Genomic DNA, 21,382 nt, shown 5'->3' with positions numbered 1-21,382 from the left:
GCACCCTGTGCCAGCGCCTCAGCACCCTCACAGGGAAGAGCTTCTGCCTAAGAGCTCATCTCAGTCTCCCCCCTGGCAGGTTAAAGCCATTCCCCTTGGCCTGTCCCTACAGGCCCTTGTCCAAAGCCCCTCTCCAGCTTCCCTGCAGCCCCTTTAGGCACTGAGAAGCCAACCAGGAGGTCTGGACACATAAGATGGCCAGCCTCATCATCGCTGTGACTTGGTGCAGGCTGTAGATGAGACTGACCCCCATCATGCTGCAAACTGCCTTATCATTAGTGACCCTGGAGACAGAAAAGGGCAAGAGAGCCCATTGGGTTGCTTCTTGTATTTCTTCTGAATACAGCAAGAAGCCACATACGCCCAGGAAGAACTCCAGTGGACCTGGATTAAAACCACAACTCCTGCCATAGTTTTGGGCACCTCCAAATGGCAATTGCAGCCCTGCTCTGCTGGAAAGGCACTTGAGCTGCATGGCACAAGCATCTCCTGATTGCCCCACTCAGGGCTTGTGAAAAGATTCAATTGCTGAATGCAGATACAATTGCAATTAAGCCTATTCAGCCTGATAACGAGGCATTCAGGGCTTTAGGGAGCTTTATATGGTTCAATTAGATTCAGTTGTTAAGCCTGAGCCTCAAGGAGTGCTCCTCTGAAGCCTGGGATTTGCAGGCAATCCTATTTCTTAAATCCTGCAGAGTTTTGGGTGATGTTCTCAGCCAGGAATGGTCTGAGTAGAGGGAAGAAGATGTGAGTATATATGGTCAGGAAGCAGTTAATTCCTGGGATCCTTTGCTGGAGTGGGAAAACGTCAACCTAAGTGTTCTCCCTGCGGGCTCAAGCTGGTGGGGAGGGATGGAAAGAGCTGCACTGCTCTATCCTTACTGTTAAACCTACACACCTGGAAGCAGACACTGATTTATGTCTTCTAGCAGCCGTTTGAGGGTACTCTTCTTTGCTGATGGGGCTGTGATGGTCCCAGAAGCAGTAATCAAACGTGGAGCCCTGGGGACGCTTTGTACATCCTCTTCATCTATCTCCCCATCCCCTTTGGCTTCACCTGGACCTCCAGGGTCAGGATGGGGCTGGGATTCCCTCCTGCTTCGTATCTCAACCCAGTGTGTTCCTGCTCACCCTGGGGGCTTCTGTCTTTCACTCTTCCCTTATGTCTTTGACCTCTTTGGCCTGTTTATTATCACTTGGCCAGAGGCTGGGAGGGATAGGACCTGCTGTGATATGACCTGTTCTTCACCGGATCTGGAGTTCTCAGGACCCCTGGCACTGCAAAACAACTGGTGGTGTGGGGAACAGCCCCTGTTTTGAGCACCAAAATCAGGATTTTGGATGTTCAGTCCCTGGTTCTTCCACTGGGTCTTTTCCTGAGCTGAAATCTCTGTTTATGTGGTGTAACCTCAAGGGGTGGCTGAAGGGGGTTTCACCCCACTACTGGACTGCCGCGGGGTGTATCTGGCTTTGATAGTGATAGATGTGGGAGGTGGTTGTGGATGGGGGTCCCTTATGCTCCATGAAGGTGATATGTTGCATGTGCTCCTCAGGCCCTCTTTGGCACTGATCTCCTTCCTAGTAGTAGGGGGCTTCGTCTTCCAGTCTCACCCATTCTCAGCCCTGCAAAGTGAGCCTACCCATCTCATCCAGAGCTCTGTGGTCACTCCACCATCCCCATGTGGTGCTGGTGTCCTTTATGGGGTCATTTCTCACATATGGTAAATATCATGGGGTCATTTCCCATATATCCAACAGGGTTTGCCTATCAAATACACCTGCATTCCCTTCACCACCTGTGCCTCAGTTTCTTAGTGTCACTGCTAACATCCTCCGTCTAAGAGACCATCTCTAAAAAGCTCTTTGCTGTTGTGAGATGAGACAGATAAAGTGAAATCATGATTTGAGACCTCTTGACTCAGGCCCCTCCATACCCTCCCAGCAATGTCAGACCCCTGAAGCAGACCCATATATCAGTTTTGCACCCCACTTCTGGCATTTCCCATCCTCTCCTGCTGCTAATATCAACCTGAGCTCTTTGACCTCCTGGAAACAGAGACTTCCCCTCCCCTCCTCCCAACCTTTTCCCCACACTGGCCCCTTCCTCTGCAAACATCCCAGTTATTTTATTACTATTTTGTGCCCACAAGGTAAGGATTTGTGTTTTCCCTCCCCTCCTCTTCACTCCAGCATTCCTATGGGGTGGCATCCCCTATCCCAGCCTCCCCTCCACTGCTTCCATCCCAGCTGCCGGCCCTCGGAGAAGGAGTCGGAGGTGGAAGAGGGGGGAACGCCCGGAGCAGCCCCTCCTCCTGCCTCATAACTTCTTCTTCCAAGCGTGCAGGGAGTTTCACTGCAGCCCGGCCGATGCTGATGCCTGTTCCTGGGGCTGTTGGACCCTCTCATCCATAGGGAGAAGCCAACGCGCGGTGGCGTGGCCCAGGTAAGCAGTGCTGTCTGTCTGTCCCTCGCTGCCTGTCTGCCCATCTGCCCTGTTACTGGGTTTTCTATGCTCTGTCATGGGTGTTTCTGCTCTCCCCATTCTCGGGTTGCAGTGAAATGAACCGTGGCATCAAAGGCGTGAGAACGGGATGGGGGGTGATGGGGAGGATGAGGAGGATGCAAAAAGCCTCCCAGCTTCCCTGTGCATGGCACAAACCCCTCGCTGCTGTTTCAGAAGTGTCTGAGATGCCCCAAACTTGCCTGAAATCTGGATTTTGGGGTGAATTTGCACTTCCCACGATGGGGGGTGGTTCAGGGGCATCAGCTGGTTGTGGAGGCAGGGAGAGGTGGTGAAGTGCTGTTGTGTGCAGCACATGGTGGGTTGGTTTTGTGGGGGGGGGGGTGTGATGTGTTGTGGGAGGAATTGGGTTCCTGTTGCTTCCTTTGATGCACACATGATGTCTGAGCATTGCAATGGGCAGACTCTGGCCCCAGTGAATTTCCCATCAGTGGAATAAGGAGCTATTCCTTAATACGGAGTTAGTTTTCTTCTAATCTTGTTCAGTTGGATTGCGAGAGGTGGATGGTGGTGAATAGCAAGAGCTGAAAGCAAATCCTGGATCAAAGCTTTAACAGCAGCGGGGCAGACCCCACTGGAACTGGTTATAACTCCAGACAGAATGGATATTTCAGTGGTTTATGGGAGAAGCAGCAGAAGGGGATGGTCTGGGACCATTCCTCTCTGGGAAGGAAGGATGATTTCAGGGGTGGGATTCTGCTTTCCTACATCTGGTCCCAGACTAATGGAGCTTTGCAATGAATGCAGTGATTGCTTGGGTGCAACCACACGTGTGTAGCTCCTGATTCGAGGGTCGTTACTGACCCAGCTTCAAGTCACACAACCCAGCTTTTCCTGCCTCAGTACTGGTTATGGTGACTGAGATCCTTCAGCACCAGCCCCCCCCCACCTCCCCCTGTAGATGCTGACATGATGTCTCGCAGGGAGCAGCAGTGATTACCAATTCCAGTTGGCTGCTCTCCATCATAGGCCCAAAATAATGTGATTTCTGCTTGCAATCAGGGATTACAAGAAAGTGCCTTTCTTCCGGGGAGAGGAGAAAATTGGCCACCAGGCAGATGATTCATGGGGTGTCTGCAGAGTCTTTGTGGCTCTAATGAAGTGATGGAGTCTGCAGAAGTCGCTCCATTGAATGGATCAGGAGGAGCAGAAATGGGATGGATGATGCTGTTTGGGCTCCCCAGTGCTTTGCAGACATCTCTCCTCCTGAATCTAGTTGAAGATGTCCCTGCTCATTGCAGGGGGGTAGGACTAGATGAGCTTTGAAGGTCCTGTCCATCCAAACCATTCTGTGATCATATGATTCAATGATTCCAGTGCTCCAAGCAGCATCATGTGCATGGGGAGATGTGTTGGGCCAGGAGGTGCTTAAGGCTGTGTTTGTGAATATGAGGTTGGCCCATGAATATGGGGCCGTGTCCCCACCTGCAGGTCCTGGCACTGTCCTCAGCCTGGTTTATACAATGGGAACTGGTGGGGTGGTATCTCCTCTCCAGAAGCTGTTTGGCACAGCAGCTACTCAGGGCTTTCTCACTGGAACAGCTCTGTCAGCTCTCCCTGGTCTTAAATATCAGTGCACTGGGGCTCATGACTGGAAATGGGTTTATGTGCGTGGAAGCTTGTCTGCTTTTTCCACCCAGCTTTCCCAAACATTGCTTATGTTTCAGTAATCCTCAGATCTTCCTGTCCCAAATAGTGCCTCCCCATCAGATTTGTTCTTCTGGCCCTGATAGTGGATAAGGGAAAAAGAGAAGAAAAGCAGCAGGCATCTCCAATTCCTTTGTCTGGCTACCTGGACCCTTGCTCCTGTTCATGATGTCCCCTTTCCCATAGGAAAGGTCACCCTGCCATGGTAGGGAGCAGACCTGCAACCACTGCAGGAGGAAGCCAGAGCTAAGATCTGGGGACCTTTCACACCTGTGCTTTGAAATAGAACTTCCCCTCTGCTCAAACAGGGAGCAGAGGTCTGTGTAAATGGGAAACCTGGGGAAGGATGGGTGAGTGCGACTGTTTGCTGGGGTGAATGGTGGTTTGAGTTTACTGTAGCACCAGGTGGTGGTGAAAGGTGGGTGATGTCTTCATTTCAGGCTCACCTTTGAGTGGAAGGAAGGCAATAAAGAAATGCATCTGAAAAATGAGAGATGTGGGCTTAAATCCTTCCACAGACCCCACTGGTTGGCTCCAGCTCATGGACTGGTTGCTCTTGCCCTGGCTGGGAAGTGGGTGCCTCTTTCCTGTTCACTGTCCATAAATCCTCCTTCCCTGTGTCTTGGGTGAACACAGACCCAGCAGCAACTCTGGGAGAGCGGGAGGAATAGAGAGGAATGTCCAAAATAGGTTTAGCTGCATCCATGGGAGCTTTGATTGGAGCATCCTGCTGAACAGGATGGACAGTTGGTCCATAAAACCCTGTCTAGATGGATACAGGGAGCCAGTTCTCAGTTCCTCAACCATTAACACCAGTTTATAGCGGGTATAAAATACGATTGCACAGAACAGCAGGTTTGTAGAGAGGTAAAAAATAATGGTGTATAGTAAAAATGGCAAGTTATGCCAGTGCTGTATGATCAGGGAGATGTCAGCCTGTCACAATTTGCTTCAATGCCGCAGCAATCCAGCCAGTACTGAACACGAGAGCTGGGAGACCAGAATAGTCCAAATCAAGATGTAAACCTAGTGGCACCATCTCAGCAGGATGCAAATGCCAGGGAACTATGGGTAGGTGCATTTGGGAAGGGTTTCACTTGCTTAATAGAACCTGAAGCTGAGATCTGTGGTGCTTCCATCCCTTTCAGCAGAGACTGTTAACACAAGGGCAGCTGGTACTTGCATTGTGACCATGTCAGGAGACAGCAGGGAACGTTCAGGGCCCATCCTCATCCTAGGAGGCTTTGTCAAACATGATCTGTAGGGGTCAGCTGTTATGGTGGGTTTGTGGTGCCCCGCTGAGGTTGGCTCCTGATCAGGGTGTAGATTTAGGTCGTAGGTCCTGGAGGGTGTCTGTGAGGTTGGATGGGGTTGAAAGAGTAGATTGGCAGGGTTAGGCTGCCTGCAATGGGTCCTGAGCAGATGGAGCATGCAAGTCCCATGCACAAGCCCTTCGTCCCTTGCTTGCTCCAACATGGTCCTTGTTCCAGCAAGATGGAATTGAATAGCCTGGAGGCAGTGAAATGGCATCAGCCCAGAGGCAACAGGGATCTGCTTGTGGAATTTACCCAGCCACAAAACCAAGAGGCTCACGGGGCATGCGGGACCTCAGGCTGGGATCTGTGTTTTCTTTGTCCCAGCTCCCAGTCCCCTCAAGTCCTGCTCAGCAGCACTTTGCAATGTGAATACTGTGGAAAAGATCCAGCCTAAGTGAGTAACCTGAGGAATGCAGCCTGGCTGCCAGCCCAGCAGTCAATCCCTTCATCAATTGACTTCCCAAGCCTTTCTTTCCCCACCAGCATCCCCACCACCATCTATTGATCTCCTTGTCTGGAAGTATTGCCTTTGACTCCATCAATACATAATCCCATGGGACCTTTCACCTGCTTTATGGGAAGACAGAAGCATCATCTCGTGCATGCCCCTGATGACAACAGGGTGAAAACCCCCCAAATAACACTTCAAACTGTGATACCCATTCAATGGGCAGCTCCTGTCTCTGTGCCACACGTGCTGAGGGATCTCCCATCACCTCACAGCCAAAAGCAGGGTGGCTCATTTAAAAGCTGAGCATTAAACTGAATGGAGGCAGCAGAAAGAAGCTGAAGTTGGTTTCAAGGTGTCTGGGAATGCACTCAAGTACTGTTTAACCACCATCACTTACTTCTCTTTCAGGTTTTTCTCTTCCAAGTGTATCACTCATTTTTAAGTAGGATTCACGTTGTGATGCTTCTCAGCTTGTGGATGCCCAGGTGATGCTATCAAAGGCTGTATTAGGATTGGAAGCCCAGTGGGGAGGTCTATAGGGTTGAAGCAGAGCCATTTGTTCCATGTAGACCTCTGATGAGCAGTGAAAACCCTCCTTCAGAGTTACCCACCCCGAACCTTCACTGTGCCCTTGGCATTGCTTGCAAGAAGGAGAGATTAGGGGTGAGCAGCAAACCCTCTGTTGCTGTTTCCAAGCAAAACCATCAATCCCCCTCAAAAGTGGGTCTCTGGGAGAGGAAGGAAGAGGCTTGCTGGAGATGATCTTCACAACCACCATCCAATTGTAACATTCAGCTTGGAAAAGTTTCCAAGTTTAGCTAGCAAGGTATTTTTCCCATTGTTAATCTGAAAACCTGACATGTGGGGAGTCACCGTGGTGTGGAGGAAAGGAGAGGAGGGTCCAGCTTTCCTTTACAGGACTCATAAGGTATCGTTGTGCTTTTCCCCTTGGTGCTTCTAAGATGCAGTGCTCCATCCAATGCTCCTGGATGCTGCTTGGGTAACTCCTGCAGGAAGAGGAAGGTGGCAAAACCAGCCCCGGTTGGACACTCCTCTGCAAGCTGTCCCATACTGGGGGAAGAGAACCTGCCAGTTACCTCCACCTGTTTGTCACCTTTCCATTAGCCTTGCTGCCCTCTCCCCAGTGGGGAATGGCCCAGATCCCAAGGAGCTCTCTCCTCCATGAAGTTTTGCCCTTAACTGTCTGTTTCCATCAGATCTGAGCAAATCCTAACCTGTGCTTTGCTCCTTGTTGTGTGACTCCAATATGAACGCTGCAGAAGCTGCGCCATAGGATATTGGAGCCTGATGGATGAGAAGAAGATGGGCACAAACCACCCCTTCGCCATGTCTCCCACCCTGGAGGAAAGCCATAGCCAACCCTTGCTGTGCTCTAAGGAGGCCTATTGAGATGTTAATCCAGCTGCTTTTATACATGATCCCCATCTCCCCACCACGTTTCCTATAGGAAGCAACAGCTCTGGGGTCTAAACCTCATGTTGGTGGGACTGGGAAGCCAGCAGCCCTTGTGAGTCACTGCCTTTGAACAAACCAGGCACTTTCAGATGGTTACCAAAGCAGAAAATAGGATTTCTCTGGGTACCACTTCATCTTTTAGTGAGCAGCCTCACCAGATATACCCCCATCATCTCTGTTAAACATTACTGCACAGTGCAGGCCATTTAAATCAGGAAATCAATGGGATTTATTAAAAAAGGAACAAACAAAACACTTTCTCAAAGCTTCTGCTCGAGGAGAGGGAGGGAAATCACTCGCCCCTTCTGCAAGGAGCAACGATTTCTTCTCATTGCTGACACTGCTGTTTAACTAGGCTTCACGCTGGAGAATGCAGCAAGGATGCTCTTTGGGAAGGTTTCCTTGCTTTAAAATCCTTGTGTTTCATGGCAGGATTGCCTGGAGCTGAGAAAGGTCCATCAGGAGAGGAAGGTGAATTGATGCGTCAATGAGAAGTGGGATGTGGCTATAGCTCTGAGGATGTGGTGCTTGTTGGATCTTCAAGGCATGCTGTTGGCCATCGAAGCTTCCACCCTTTGCACCACCGCCACCAGCTTCTGCTGTTTGAGCACTCTTCTGCATGAAGGACACCCAAACCCTTGTTTCTTTTGGGCACACCTTGACCCAGGATGGTGCTGGATAAGCAGTCAAGCTTTGGCTTAAAAAGCACATGCAGCCAATGCAGCCGTTTCCCTTCATCAGGGACTGTAGCAATAGCACAAGGGGTGATGGGTTCAAACTGAAACAGGGGAAGTTCAGGTTGGAGATAAGAAGCCCTTCCCTGTGAGGGTGCTGAGGCGCTGGCACAGGGTGCCCAGAGAAGCTGTGAATGCTCCATCCCTGGCAGTGTTCAAGGCCAGGTTGGACAGAGCCTTGGGTGACACGGTCTAGGGTGAGGTGTCCCTGCCCATGGCAGGGGGTTGGAACTGGATGATCTTAAGGTCCTTTCCAACCCAAACCAATTCTATGTTTCAATGGTTCTGTGACTGTGTTAGAATAATCCTGAGAGAAGGTGTCGAAGGGGCTTTCAGAAAGACAAGGGACAATCTCAGCCCTTTTGGACTTGATTTGAGCTCTTGCTTTTGGTACCATTTGCACCTCTGCTTGCAAAGGGACCGTCTCCTCCCTGCAGATCATCCCCTCTGGATGTTCCTGGAGAGCACCATGTGTTTCAGGAGTGTGCCTCCAGCCACCACCAAGTCGATGCATTCATGTTTCTTTGGAAACAGCTTAAACTTTGTATTCAAGGGATTTAGAGAGAAATCAATTACCATAAAAATCTATTAACTCCATTAAAAAGGAGGCTCTCAACTTTTGAATCCCTGAGGCCTATTGCTATCAAGCCCGAAACAACCCATGTTTAACCAGCCTTTTCCTGCCCTCCAAATCTACCATTGTCCTTGAGGCTTGAAAATGGCTTTAAATCCCCTGGTACCTAATCCCAGGAGAGGAGCTGCAGAGATGCCCTGACCAGGCTTTTCCATGGGAACATTTCGGAGCGAAAGGAGGGAACCAGCATTTCCTTGGCAGCAAATTGTGAACACACTTGCTTGGACAGACCCTCTAAACGACACCAGCTATTACATCTGCATCCTGCCTCCTGGATTTTGCATACATTGGTGACAACGTGCTGCTTTTGGATGAGCAACTGTTGGTAGCATTTGGGAGCTGACAGTTGTGATCTTTGCTCTCCATCTCTATGAGCATCAGTTGCATTTTTGCTGGTGTTTTAAGCCTCAAGCCCTTGGTTTTACTCTTCATCTTGCCACCAAAATTCAATGGTTTCAATGTGTCCTTTGTGTCAATCAGTGCAGTCTGTGCCCTGATTTCCCCCATCTAAATACCATGCAAAATTACATGTAGATGTGCTGGGATCTCAGTGACCTCTAATGCTGGTACCATCTCCACCTGAACCATCTCCATACCCTTTTTCTGCCAGTCTCTTTGATGCTTCCACATCCTGAAGCTCCCATCAGTTCACCATTCAGGCCAGTCTCTACATTTCAATTACAGATCTTTGCAGGGCTGCTGGGGTCTGTCTCCATAGGGTTTACCATAGAATCCCAGAGTGGTTTGGGTTGAAGGGACCTTGAAGCTCATCCAGTTCCAACCCCTGCCACAGGCAGGGACACCTTCCACTAGAGCAGCTTGCTCCAAGCCCCTGTGTCCAACCTGGCCTTGAACACTGCCAGGGATGGGGCAGCCACAGCTTCTCTGGGCACCCTGTGCCAGCTCCTCAGCACCCTCACAGGGAAGAACTGCCTTATATCCAGTCTTACATCTGGTCTTACTTTGTGATGGAGCATGGCAGTGCTCCATGAACAGGAGCCGTGTGGTGCTAAGTATAGTAAGTTGAGATGTAGCTGAAGCCTTGGCTTCAGCTGGAGTGTTCATAAGGAGGTGCCCTGTTTATTCTCTGCTGGCTAATATAAGGCTGTGCTCAGCCTGCAGTCTTTCAGAGGGAGCTGCAAACAGGATATCTGTCCAGTCCAGCTGGCTGCTTTCAGGAGGCTTGTATGAACACACTTGAGACCTGCTTCCCTATGCCAGATTTAGCTGATATTGCTAAGATCTTGTGAGGCAAAGGAGCTGTCTGCTCGTGCAACATATGGCACAGTGGTGGGATGTGGGTCTGCACAGATCCTCTGGGAAAGCTCTGCATGCCCAGATGCAGCTCTGAAGTGCAGTTCTTGTGTCTGTATGCAACAGGGATAGTTATTTGATAGATGGACTTAGCAGCATCTGGTGTGGGTGATGCTGGGGCAGTAGATGTGTGAGATCCAGCTGGACCCACAGGCAAAGGGGAGGCAGGCACCAACCAGATGAGGCTGCAAATCCCTTTCAGACAGAGCTTGCTGACAGGGGGTAGTTATTTATCCCAAAGGGGTTAGTTATTTATCCCCAAATTTGGTGGGAAATTAAAAGGAAGAAGAGTTTAATGCAAACATCTACCCAGGAAGAAGAGATGGAAGGGAACAGCCCAGCTGCTGGCATTACCACAACTGTGTAAGACATGATTTTCTTCTCATACCCTCTTGCATCTTGTCAGGCTTCCCCCAGCTCTGTCATCTGATCCAGACGAGGTAAAGGGAGAACCTGGTCCATCAGCTTTATAGGGTTTGAAGGCAATTTGTTCAAGGAACTGTAAACCCCGGAGAAGTTGCGCCTATAAATAATTTACCAGGGACAATAAAAGATCAAGGGAATTACTGAGATTCCTTGCAAAACCCTGAGGTTTATGGGGTCGTTTCCCTGCCCCTACCAGGTTTCTCTAAAGATCTCTGTAGAGGTTTTAAGACTTCTTTGATAGGAGCTGATGGCAGCCAGTGTCTGCAAAGATCAGTTAAGAGCTGCTGGAATGAAGGTCACCTATCTTGAATGTATAAAGTGAGCATCATGGTGGTATCTATGATGTGAACTGAGCTCTCCCAAGTTGGACAGCAATGGTAGAGCAACTGATAGTCCTCCATCAGCCTTATATAGAAGGCTATACCCAAAATATATCCTGAAAAGTGGAAGGAGGAAGCCCTAGTATGATCTTGGGCCACTTGTGGGCTGTGGCTGGAGGGAGGTGTTGGAGCAAGTATTGGAAGCTGCAGAGGTTATATACCTTATATACCTGTCTCACCTAGGGATATGTTCTCATCTAGGACTGGTATTTGATACCCAGGTGAACACTTAAATGCAGTGGAATTTGGGAAAGAATAGGGAAGGGCTGTGCTCACAGCCCAGAAAGCCAACTGTATCCTGGGCTGCATCAAAAGAAGCGTGACCAGCAGGTTGAGGGAGGTGATCCTGCCCCTCTGCTCTGCTCTTGTGAGACTTCACCTGGAGCATTGTGTGCAGTTCTGGGGTCCTCAACATAAAAAGGACATGGAACTGTTGGAACAAGTCCAGAGGAGGCCACGAGGATGATCAGGGGCTGGAGCAGCTCCTGTATGGAGACAGGCTGAGAAAGTTGGGGCTGTTCAGCCTGGAGAAGAGAAGCTGTGTGGAGACCTCAGAGCAGCTTCCAGTGTCTGAAGGGGGCCTATAGGGATGCTGGGGAGGGACTCTTCATTAGGGACTGTAGTAACAGGACAAGGGATGATGGGTTCAAACTGAAACAGGGGAAGTTTAGATTGGATATGAGGAAGAAGTTCTTTACTGTAAGGGTGCTGAGGCGCTGGCACAGGGTGCCCAGAGAAGCTGTGGCTGCCCCATCCCTGGCAGTGTTCAAGGCCAGGTTGGACACAGGGGCTTGGAGCAAGCTGCTCTAGTGGAAGGTGTCCCTGCCCGTGGCAGGGGTTGGAACTGGAGGAGCTTTAAGGTCCCTTCCAACCCAAACCATTCTATGATTCTAAGGGGAAAAACAAGAGACTCATTTTCAGTTCAGAGAACAGCGCCCTTGAATTTGGGATCATCTGTAACACGGATGTGCTGCAGCCATCCATTAAGGACCCACGCTGCCAGCGCAGCAGCAGGAGCTGGGTGGGTTTTCACCCTAAGCAAGCATTTGCAGCTCAGTGCTGGGAGGCAGAGCCCAGCTCTAACTATCCTTTGTAAAATGCATGTAACAAACAGAAATACTCAAGATGCTCAAAAATTGAGCACGCAGAAGTTCAGCATCCACACACATGAGTTCATGTCTGCCAGGAAACGTGCTCAGTTTGTGGCATCCAGGTTATAAACCCCTTTTGAACCCTCATCCTCAGCTTTGCGATGTGAATTCCAGGTGTGACTGTTCTGAGCTCCAGCCTTTCTGCATCCACATGGTCTTTGCTTTTTGTGACTGTTAACATTTACTCACTGAAGGCCTGTGGCTACTGTGCTTTCTCTTTGCCTCTTCAGAGCCTTGTAGGGTTTACTCCTTATGTGACCATTTTCCTGTTGCCTTCTTAATGTGCATTTTGCACTGTAGTTAGAATCATAGAATAAACTAGGATGGAAAAGACCTTTAAGATCGTCAGTTTTCCATGCTGGAGTGTTGAACAATAGCAGAGCTTTTAACCCATTGCTCAGATACCCATTCAAAGGGTTTGCTGCCTTCCTACTCCATGAAGGGTTGGTTATGGCGCAGGACAGACTCTGCCCTATGGAGTTGAGGATTAGGGTTAGGGAAAAGGATTGGGAAGGATTAGGGTTGGGAAAAAGGATTAGGAAGCGAAAAGGGGATGCTGGCAGGTTGGTATTGAAGGATGCTGGGATCTGAAGGGCAATGGGGTCATCTTCCCAAAGCTTGTAATACAACTCCTGCGAGGGAGGTGGAGGTAAAACCTAGTTTTCTTCAGCTCCGCACTTTTCCATTACTTTTTTTCCTAGAATCTTGTTTACTCCTGTTGTTTAAAAGCCTGAATTTGTTTGGTTTGGGTTTTTGTTGGCATTTTTGGGGTGAATGGGCTGGTTTTGCTTTGAAGCCCTCTCCGCAGCAACTAATAGCAGCACCACATAGAGATTTGGATGGGAGTTACAAGGGAAGGACACAGCCCAGGTTAACCACTGCACAGCAGAGATTCCGATTGCATCCAGCAATTAGAAGAGAGAGGGAAAATCAGGGACAGGAAACACATTCAGAGAACTGAAGTCCTGAGGGTCTCAGACGGGTGTAGGTCCATGATGGGCAAGGTGACCACAGCCCTGGTGCCCCTGCAGCCTAGATGCACACAGGCTCCCCTTATTTGTTTGGGGATTCATTTAGATGGGGTTATTCCAAGCTGGGCACAGGAACTCAGCCTTGTTTTCCAAAGAGGATCTGACCTATAACACAATGTGATTTCAAGGTTGCATGTTGTTAACTGGAAGGAGCAACCCAACCCTGGCAAAGAACTGGGTTGGGTGAAGTGGAGCTCATCTTTTCCCCACATCTGTAATTTGCAACCTGGAAGTAGTCCATGCTTCCCTGGGCAATGTGCTCAGCCCAAGATGAGCAGGAGAAGAACATTTTAATGCCCATTAAAAAGGATAAAGCCCCTTCTGGCAATGCCACTTCTGTTACTGTTGTTGCTTCGCAGAGGGTAGTCCCTTCTTCACAGAGGGAGACTTACAGAGCAATCTGGGGGGGTCACTAAACCACCTATGGGCGACAACCAGAACTTTCAGCCCCCTTTGCTCCATGATGGTGAGGTGGATTTCCAAGGGGAGCAGGTACAAGGCAGTTAATCCTGGATCTAGAAAACTGCAGGTTAGTTGCAGGGCAGGGTAATAAAGACTAAATGCAGTGATTGCTGTCTGCAGTGATGATCATTCCTGCATCACTGAGGCAGCAGATGCTTCCCTCTTCCCTCACACCACTCGTATTCACATTGAGGTGGTTGTTGCTTGAAGAAGGGTGCTGTTAGGGAAAGGCACTGTGGAACAAAGCCGAGCTCTCCCCTGTAGCATCAGCAAAGGGATGAAGGAATTAGTGAGTTTATGGACTTCAGTGCCAATAGTGTAAGCCAAGATGAGCCTTTATAGCTGGAGAAAAGCTTCTCTTGCCTCTGTAGGCAAATGGGATCATCATACTCAGGTGGCTTGTCTTAAAGCCTCTCTTCTCCTGCAGATGAGTGACTCTCCAGGCTGTGTGCCGAGTCCAGGAACCAAGAAGAATTTCTTCCCAAGGAAAAGAAAAATGTATGCCCAGATCCTTGTCCTGGCAGCAGCTGCAGTGCAGTACGGATCTCTGGCCATCCATGAAGGTATGGGTTACTATGAATACTGCATCTGTGGGTGATGGTGAGACACATCAGGGAGGAAAAGACCTTTTCCAAGCAGCACTTTCTGCTCGTGTCGTGGATACACACACACGGATACTGTAGTGCTGATGCCTTTAACTTCTGCATAGGGTGCTTTTAGGTTGGGGTCATCTGGCTAACAGAGCATCTCAGCTGGCCCCAAAAGGGAGGCAGGACCTGACTTGCTGCAGCAGAGTTTATGGGGAAATGAGGGCTTTGCTCAGTGTCCTGCCTTTAATCCTGTTGCACCTCAACTGCTCCAGAGGAAGGTGGAGAGAGAGGCAAAACGTGTCCCCTCCTGACTCCTCTTCTGATCTCCAAGGCCTGGTACAAGCCACCACACAGAGGATACAAGAGTAAAGACCTCAAGGAAGCCTTGAATTCTCTTGCTACTGTTTAGAGATGGTACAAAGGTTCATTTCCTCCCTGAGAAGCTCATTAAGAGCTTTTGGGGAGGAGAGACCAGAGCCAAAAGGCAGAAGGACCCCAGAGAAGAGCCTCATAGAGTTACAGCATAACCCATGGCTTATCTCTAGCGTGAGGATGGGGAAGCTCCTTGTGAGCATCCTACAGAGCTAATCCAGAGCTCCCGGGACTGTCCTGAGGCTGGGTATGAGCCAGTGGATCCTCCCTTTTCATATCGTTCTGCAGCAACAAGCCTCCATGTTTTGAAGGTGTAAATTCACCTGGACTAAGCTCAGTCAATTCACCAAGGAGTTAATGGAAGCTTTGGTGTCAGCTACAAAATTAACCTGATTAAGTTCCTGTCCATCAATTAAGCTGATATACTCGACTATAATGCTCTTTAATTCCAAGCTGGGAACAGGGCAATAAATCACCATTTACAGATGTCTCTGGCAAACCTGTGATTGATGGAACGTGGTAATTTGGGAGGTGTCTGGAAAATTTCAACTCAAGTCATATCCCCCTGTGATTAATAGAGCTGTCTGTGGTGGTGTTCTCTCCAGAAGGTACCAATCCAAATATGCTTAACATCACATATTTCCAATGACAGCTTCAGGTATCAAACGCTCTCAGGGTTCACTGCCGAGCTGGAAAGGTGCTGAGCTCCTGGCTCAGTGTCTTGCAGAGTGGGCTCTGGTTTTCCTGGGGTAATGGTTGGACTTGATGGTTGGTTTGTGTTGGAAGGGATCTTAAAGCTCCTCCAGTTCCAACCCCTGCCACAGGCAGGGACACCTTCCACTAGAGCAGCTTGCTCCAAGCCCCTGTGTCCAACCTGGCCTTGAACACTGCCAGGGATGGGGCAGCCACAGCTTCTCTGGGCACCCTGTGCCAGCGCCTCAGCACCCTCACAGGGAAGAGCTTCTGCCTTTTATCTAACCTGAACTTCCCCTGTTTCAGTTTGAACCCATCACCCCTTGTCCTATCACTACAATCCATGATCTTAAAGGTCTTTTCCAATCTAGATGATTCTGTGATTTGATGGCTGCCCCTTTATGGAGAAAGGAAACCATCCTGCCCTTCCTAATCCCATGGAGCTCCTGCTTATTGTCTTTCCTCTCAATATTCCCTGGGTGCAGATGAGGGCAGGAGCATTGTACCTGGTGAGCAAGACTCAGGCAGCAGGCACAGCTGGAGGAGGTTCTCTAGGAATTTGGGATATGGAGAGGAAGGTGTAGCAAACGTCTTTTGATATCCATGGCATTTTGTGCATGTTTCCCAGATCAGGGCCAAAAATGCAGGTCTTGCATAAAAGCTGCACTGCTTTGAGTTGCTCCAAGAAATGGGTGATTTGGAATGATTTGAGTGATTTTTACTTGGCAGTGCTAGGTTCATGGTTGGACTTGATGATCTTAAAGGTCTTTTGCTCTCTGCAAATTGCTCTCAGCCTTAATGATTGTATGGTTCTATGATTTTGGGAGGGCTGGTGGATGGTCTTCTCCACCTTACTGAACCTTTATTGGGATTTCCTTGTGGTAATGCAGGTTGTGGTTACTCTGAGAAGCTGTTGGATGCTTTACACCAGTTCTGAGCTCAGAGCCAAGAACTGGCATTGCCTCTGATCCAGGTCTTTCTAAGGGAGCAGGGAGATCAAGGGCCAAACTAGGGAAAAGGGGTAGATCCAAAATGGAACTGGCAGTAGGGCAAAGAGCTTGTGATCTGCTATTAGCAGCTGAGGTGCCTCCAAGACATCCTGACAGGGAGATCTCAATAGGGAGCTTTAGAAAGGACAATTTAAATCACTGTCTCCCATTTTTGTCAAGGGAAAGTGCTTTATATTCCTATCTGGGTATGAGTTACACCAAACTCAGTGCCACGGGTTAGTGGTGGTCTTGGCAGCCCTGGAATAATGGTTGGACTTGATGATCTTAAAGGTCTTTTCCAGCCTGGTTGATTCTATGATTCAAAAAGAGCCCAGTCATTATTTTTCTGCAGTAACGGGATTGTTTAAGTCTTCGGGAGCTCAGTGTCAAGAGGCACAAAGAAAGATGAAGAAACCAAAAGCCTTGGATAGCAAAGACACTTGGACTGCCATCCATCTGCACCCAGCAAATGATCCTCTGTCCTGCTGTGTGCCCACAGGGGATTGATCAGGGACACAGCAATGAAGAAGAGCACAAAACCTGCATCTTTCTACAAGCACTTTGGGAATCCTGCTCATAGGAATAGGGTAAATGTCAGGTAAATTGAAGGGATCAAGCTAAAACAGGCTTTCCATTTGCAGCAGAAGCATTAGAAACCCACCCAACATGTCACCATAGCAAACCGGAACAAATGCTGCAGCCCGGTTGGGTGCCAGTTGGGTCTCCAGACCTGCAGCTGAAGGTCAAGGCAAGGGCTGGGTAAAATCCAAAGCAACAGTGGCACAAAATGCGAAGGGATTGAGCCCATTCCTGGTGAGCAAGATACAAAAAGCCCTCCTCCAGCAGTCTACATGGCAATAACTCAACATCTATCTGCGAAGGAGAGAAACACCAAAGATAATACACATTTTGAACATCCCTTGTGGGGCCTTCATTAATTTAAGGTCCCTAAAAGTCATCAGACTGCTGACCATGAAATGTATTTCAAGACTAAAGGAAATTAGTTTCAATTGAGCCTGAGCACTGTAAAGGGAAATATGCCTTGATGTTTGTTAAGCTCATTTCCGTGTACCTGCCTAATGTCTCTTCCCTGCCAGATGTCATCAGATAGCTCTGCTTGTATAGAAAAACACTGAAAGTGTTCATTCTTTGCACAAGATACTGATGCTCCTCATGTTTCCAGCATGTCCTACAGACCTGCATGCTTTGATGGCCGAGTGCAAGGTCCTGCACATGGGTCAGGGCAATGCCAAGCACAACCACACGCTGGGGGAGGCTGGATGGAACAGCCTTGAGGAGAAGGACTTGGGGGTGCTGGTCAATGAGAAGCTCCCCATGACCCTGCTTCAGTGTGTGCTTGAGCCCAGAGCCCCCTCATGTGCTGGGCTGCACCCCCAGAGCATGAGCAGCAGCTCAGGGAGGGGATCCTGCCCCTCTGCTGTGCTCTGGGGAGACCCCCCCTGCAGTCCTGATCCAGCTCTGGGGCAGCAGCACAAGAGGGACGTGGAGCTGTTGGAGCGAGTGCAGAGGAGGCCACGGAGATGCTGCGAGGGCTGGAGCAGCTCTGCTCTGGAGCCAGGCTGAGAGAGCTGGGCTGGGTCAGCCTGGAGAAGAGAAGGCTCCTTAAGGGGAGACCTGAGAGCAGCTCCAGTGCCTAAAGGGGCTGCAGGAAAGCTGGAGAGGGGCTTGGGACAAGGGATGGAGGGCCGGGACAAGGGATGGAGGGCCAGGCCAAGGGGAATGGCTTTAACCTGCCAGAGGGGAGACTGAGATGAGCTCTTAGGCAGAAGCTCTTCCCTGTGAGGGTGCTGAGGCGCTGGCACAGGGTGCCCAGAGAAGCTGTGGCTGCCCCATCCCTGGCAGTGTTCAAGGCCAGGTTGGACACAGGGGCTTGGAGCAAGCTGCTCTAGTGGAAGGTGTCCCTGCCTGTGGCAGGGGCTGGAGCTGGAGGAGCTTTGAAGTCCCTTCCAGCACAAACCACTGTGTGATAGATCTGTTTGTGCTTCAAATGGGAAACTTCCCCTGAGTGAGAACTACAACATGGGGAATTAGGAGGAAAATAAAGAGATCAAAGCAGCCTGTTGCTCTGGTAAGCCCATCATTACCCACTTCATTGGGCCTAAGCATGGTCTCATTTCTTTAGCTGCTATATCTCGGGTATTTACATGACCCAGAGGGGTTTATCTCCTGTCTGGCTTGTGGCACGGTTGGGATGAGCCTTCCTGCCCCTCTTCTCCCACAGCATGCAGGACGGCGGAGGTGGCAGATGTTTTGCTCCTCGTGGGACAGTCGCAGGGCACAGGGAAGGAGAGCTCCCGCCTGGTCAAGGACTTCATCAGCAGCGTGGCCCGTTCCTTTGAGAACATGGTGATGGGCAAAGGAGGCGTCCGGCTGGCAGTGGCACTCTATGGGGAGAAACCAAGGTAGGTCCACCAACAGCACCATGGTTTCTATAGCCTCTTAGTTCTATATGGGCAACCATGCTCCTTCAGTGAACCATTGCAAGAGCAGAGCAGGAGTCTAACCCTCAGCAGTGTCACCAGAACCGAGAGTGCTCAGCCATGGGGAACACTTTCAGGACAGGGAGGATGAGATTTAACACTGCTAACAAGAAGTTCCCCCCACCACCCAATGTTTTATGGCAACAAGGAGCTGGAGCTCATACCCTGGGCTCCCCTGACCACTGTAAAGAGGACTTCTTGCCTGTATACAAGCTTAGAGTAACCAGCTAAATTAGTGCTGGTTATTGCCATTATCAGTGCATCCTTCTTGTAATGACAGTGTTTTCTTGCTCTTCATTCACCCATATTCCCCTCTTCCCAGGATGATCATTGAGCTCACGGATTATGTGACCATTGAGGAAATGCTGGTGGCAATTCAGGATATCTCCTTCAAATGCAACACCTTAAAAACAGGGTCAGCCCTGGCATTTGCAGCTCATGCCATGTCTCGCCTGGACACGGTGAGAGAAGATGCAGCAAAGGTAAGTGACCTTCTGTGATTGACTCCCCTGGTGTCATCCTCAGTAGAGACCAGATCTCTAACTTCTTTCCCTAAAGGCATAAGGAGGCCACGAGGATGATCAGGGGGTGGAGCAGCTCATGTATGGAGACAGGCTGAGAGCACTGGGGCTGTTCAGCCTGGAGAAGAGAACCTGCATGGAGACCTCAGAGCAGCTTCCAGTGTCTGAAGGGAGCTCCAAGGATGCTGGAGAGAGACTCTTCATCAGGGACTGGAGTGATGGGACAAGGGGTGATGGGTTCAAACTGAAACAGGGGAGATTTAAGTTCAGTATAAGACAGAAGTTCTTCCCCGTGAGGGTGCTGAGGCACTGGCACAGGGTGCCCAGAGAAGCTGTGGCTGCCCCATCCCTGGCAGTGTTCAAGGCCAGGTTGGACACAGGGGCTTGGAGCAAGCTGCTCTAGTGGAAGGTGTCCCTGCCCATGGCAGGGGGCTGGAACTGGATGAGCTTTAAGGTCCCTTCCAACCCAATTCTCTGGCCACACTCCTCCCGAGAGGGACTCAGCCAAGTTCTGGGTTGTCAGTGTAAAAATCGTGCAACTCTGTGAGCTCCTCATGTTGTTCTCTTTCATTCTCTGCCTCTCACACTCATTCTTGAAGGTGGTTGTTCTGATCACGGATGGGAAATCCAGCGACTCAGTTGAAGATGAAGCCCAGGTCCTGCAGGATGGAGGGGTGACAGTGTTTGCTGTAGGTATGTATGGACACACTAAGTTGCACAGAGCATCCCACCAACACACAGTCTATGCACTGGGGATGATTTCTGATGGACAACACCCCCCCACCCCCCCACCCCCCCCCCCACCTTCTAAAACAGCACCATCCCCAAACTCAACCTGTAGCAACTACTTCAAGTCCAGGAAAACCACATCTGTGCTGTGCTTGGGTATTTTGTGGTGTTGTCAATAGCTGATTTATTCAGCGTAAACCTGCAGTTTTGCATCTGTCAAAACTACTCATGAATTCAGGAGGAGTTCAATAAATAGTCCCATAAAAGTCAAAATGTTTTGATGTGACATTTTTGCAAGTGAAATGTGTTTGCTTTTGAAGGTTTTTCTTAATGGGGTTCAGAGACTGACTTTAGCTATGTTAAAAACGTCTATCACAATCATTCTGTAGGCAAGGAGAAGTTTCAGCACCCCTCCAAGTCCTAAATACAGACATTTACAACAAGTCAAATACTTCCTTCACCAAACATTTCAGTGGAGAAGAAGGGAATGGTGGTGGTGGTTCATTATAGAGAGCTACCAGGTTGGTTTGGACCAATATGAAGTGAAAATTAGGGGAGAGTTGGTTTGTTGCGGGGGTTCTTTCTTCTTTAGTTCTACACATTCTTCACAAATTCTGCAATTTCCAGACAGCCTCCCAAAGTCCTGTTGTCTGCCCATCCATCAGAAAAGCAGAAATGCCTCGGTATCCAATGGGAAGGATGAGGCCAGGTCCTGCCCTGCTCCTTTTCCCTCTCCACGTCAAGAGAGCTTTCCAGCTCTCAGCCCATAAGCAGCCAAAAACCTTGGGGCAATCTCTAACATACCTCTGGAGGAAACCTCCACCTCTTCTTCCTGATGGAATAGGTTTCATCTGCTTCACCACTGCCCATCCAGCTTGAGACTCCATTCCTTGTTTCATCCTTTGCTGTGGGCAGCAGGATTCCAAAGCTGTTTTATACCAGCACACGGCTCCCACTTGCAATTGACAGCCCTTGCCAATGCCTTGCCTGCCCTATGGATGGTGTTTGATGTCCTACTTCCCTCTTCTTTTCTTCATCTAGGAATTAAGGATGCTGACAGGAATGAACTGAACAAAGTAGCTTCAGAGCCCAGTACAGAGCATGTGCTTTATGTTGAAGATTTTCACCTGCTCAACAACGTGGCCCCCAAACTTTCCCGAAGACTCTGTTTCACTGCCTCAGAGCCACCACGGCCCATCAAGCAGACAGTGCAAGGTGCGTCAGGGTCTCCCTTTATTGTGCTTTCTGAACCAGTCCCTTCCCAGTCCCTGGATGTGCCAGCCACGGAGACAGACCTCCTACATCCTGTCTGTTCATGCCTCTACTCTGCCTTTGTGAGACCCCATTCGCAGCACTGTGTGCACTTCTGGTGTCCTCAGCATAAGAAGGACATGGAGCTGTTGGAGCAAGTCCAGAGGAGGCCACGAGGATGATCAGGGGC

The 21,382-nt window shown here is 49.7% G+C and overlaps 1 protein-coding gene across 1 annotated transcript in view; it reads left to right on the top strand.

Annotated features, from left to right (window-relative positions):
- The first annotated feature begins 2,232 nt into the window (after positions 1-2,232).
- Positions 2,233-21,382, top strand: part of LOC133276786 (collagen alpha-1(VII) chain-like) — a 121,908-nt gene continuing 102,758 nt past the window's right edge. Inside the window, exons 1-2 of the mRNA XM_061467946.1 lie at positions 2,233-2,446; positions 13,974-14,109. Of these exons, the coding sequence (XP_061323930.1) occupies positions 13,974-14,109 (136 nt within the window). The 5' untranslated portion in view covers positions 2,233-2,446. The remainder of the gene's footprint in view (positions 2,447-13,973; positions 14,110-21,382) is intronic.

Source organism: Pezoporus flaviventris, unplaced genomic scaffold (assembly GCF_033815535.1).
Source record: "Pezoporus flaviventris isolate CSIRO_AGI_PZ_B2104156 unplaced genomic scaffold, CSIRO_AGI_Pfla_v1 ptg000046l, whole genome shotgun sequence".
Lineage (NCBI taxonomy): Eukaryota > Metazoa > Chordata > Aves > Psittaciformes > Psittacidae > Pezoporus > Pezoporus flaviventris.
The sequence above is the reverse complement of the archived record's forward strand: the minus strand, read 5'-3'. Positions and strand labels throughout refer to the sequence as shown.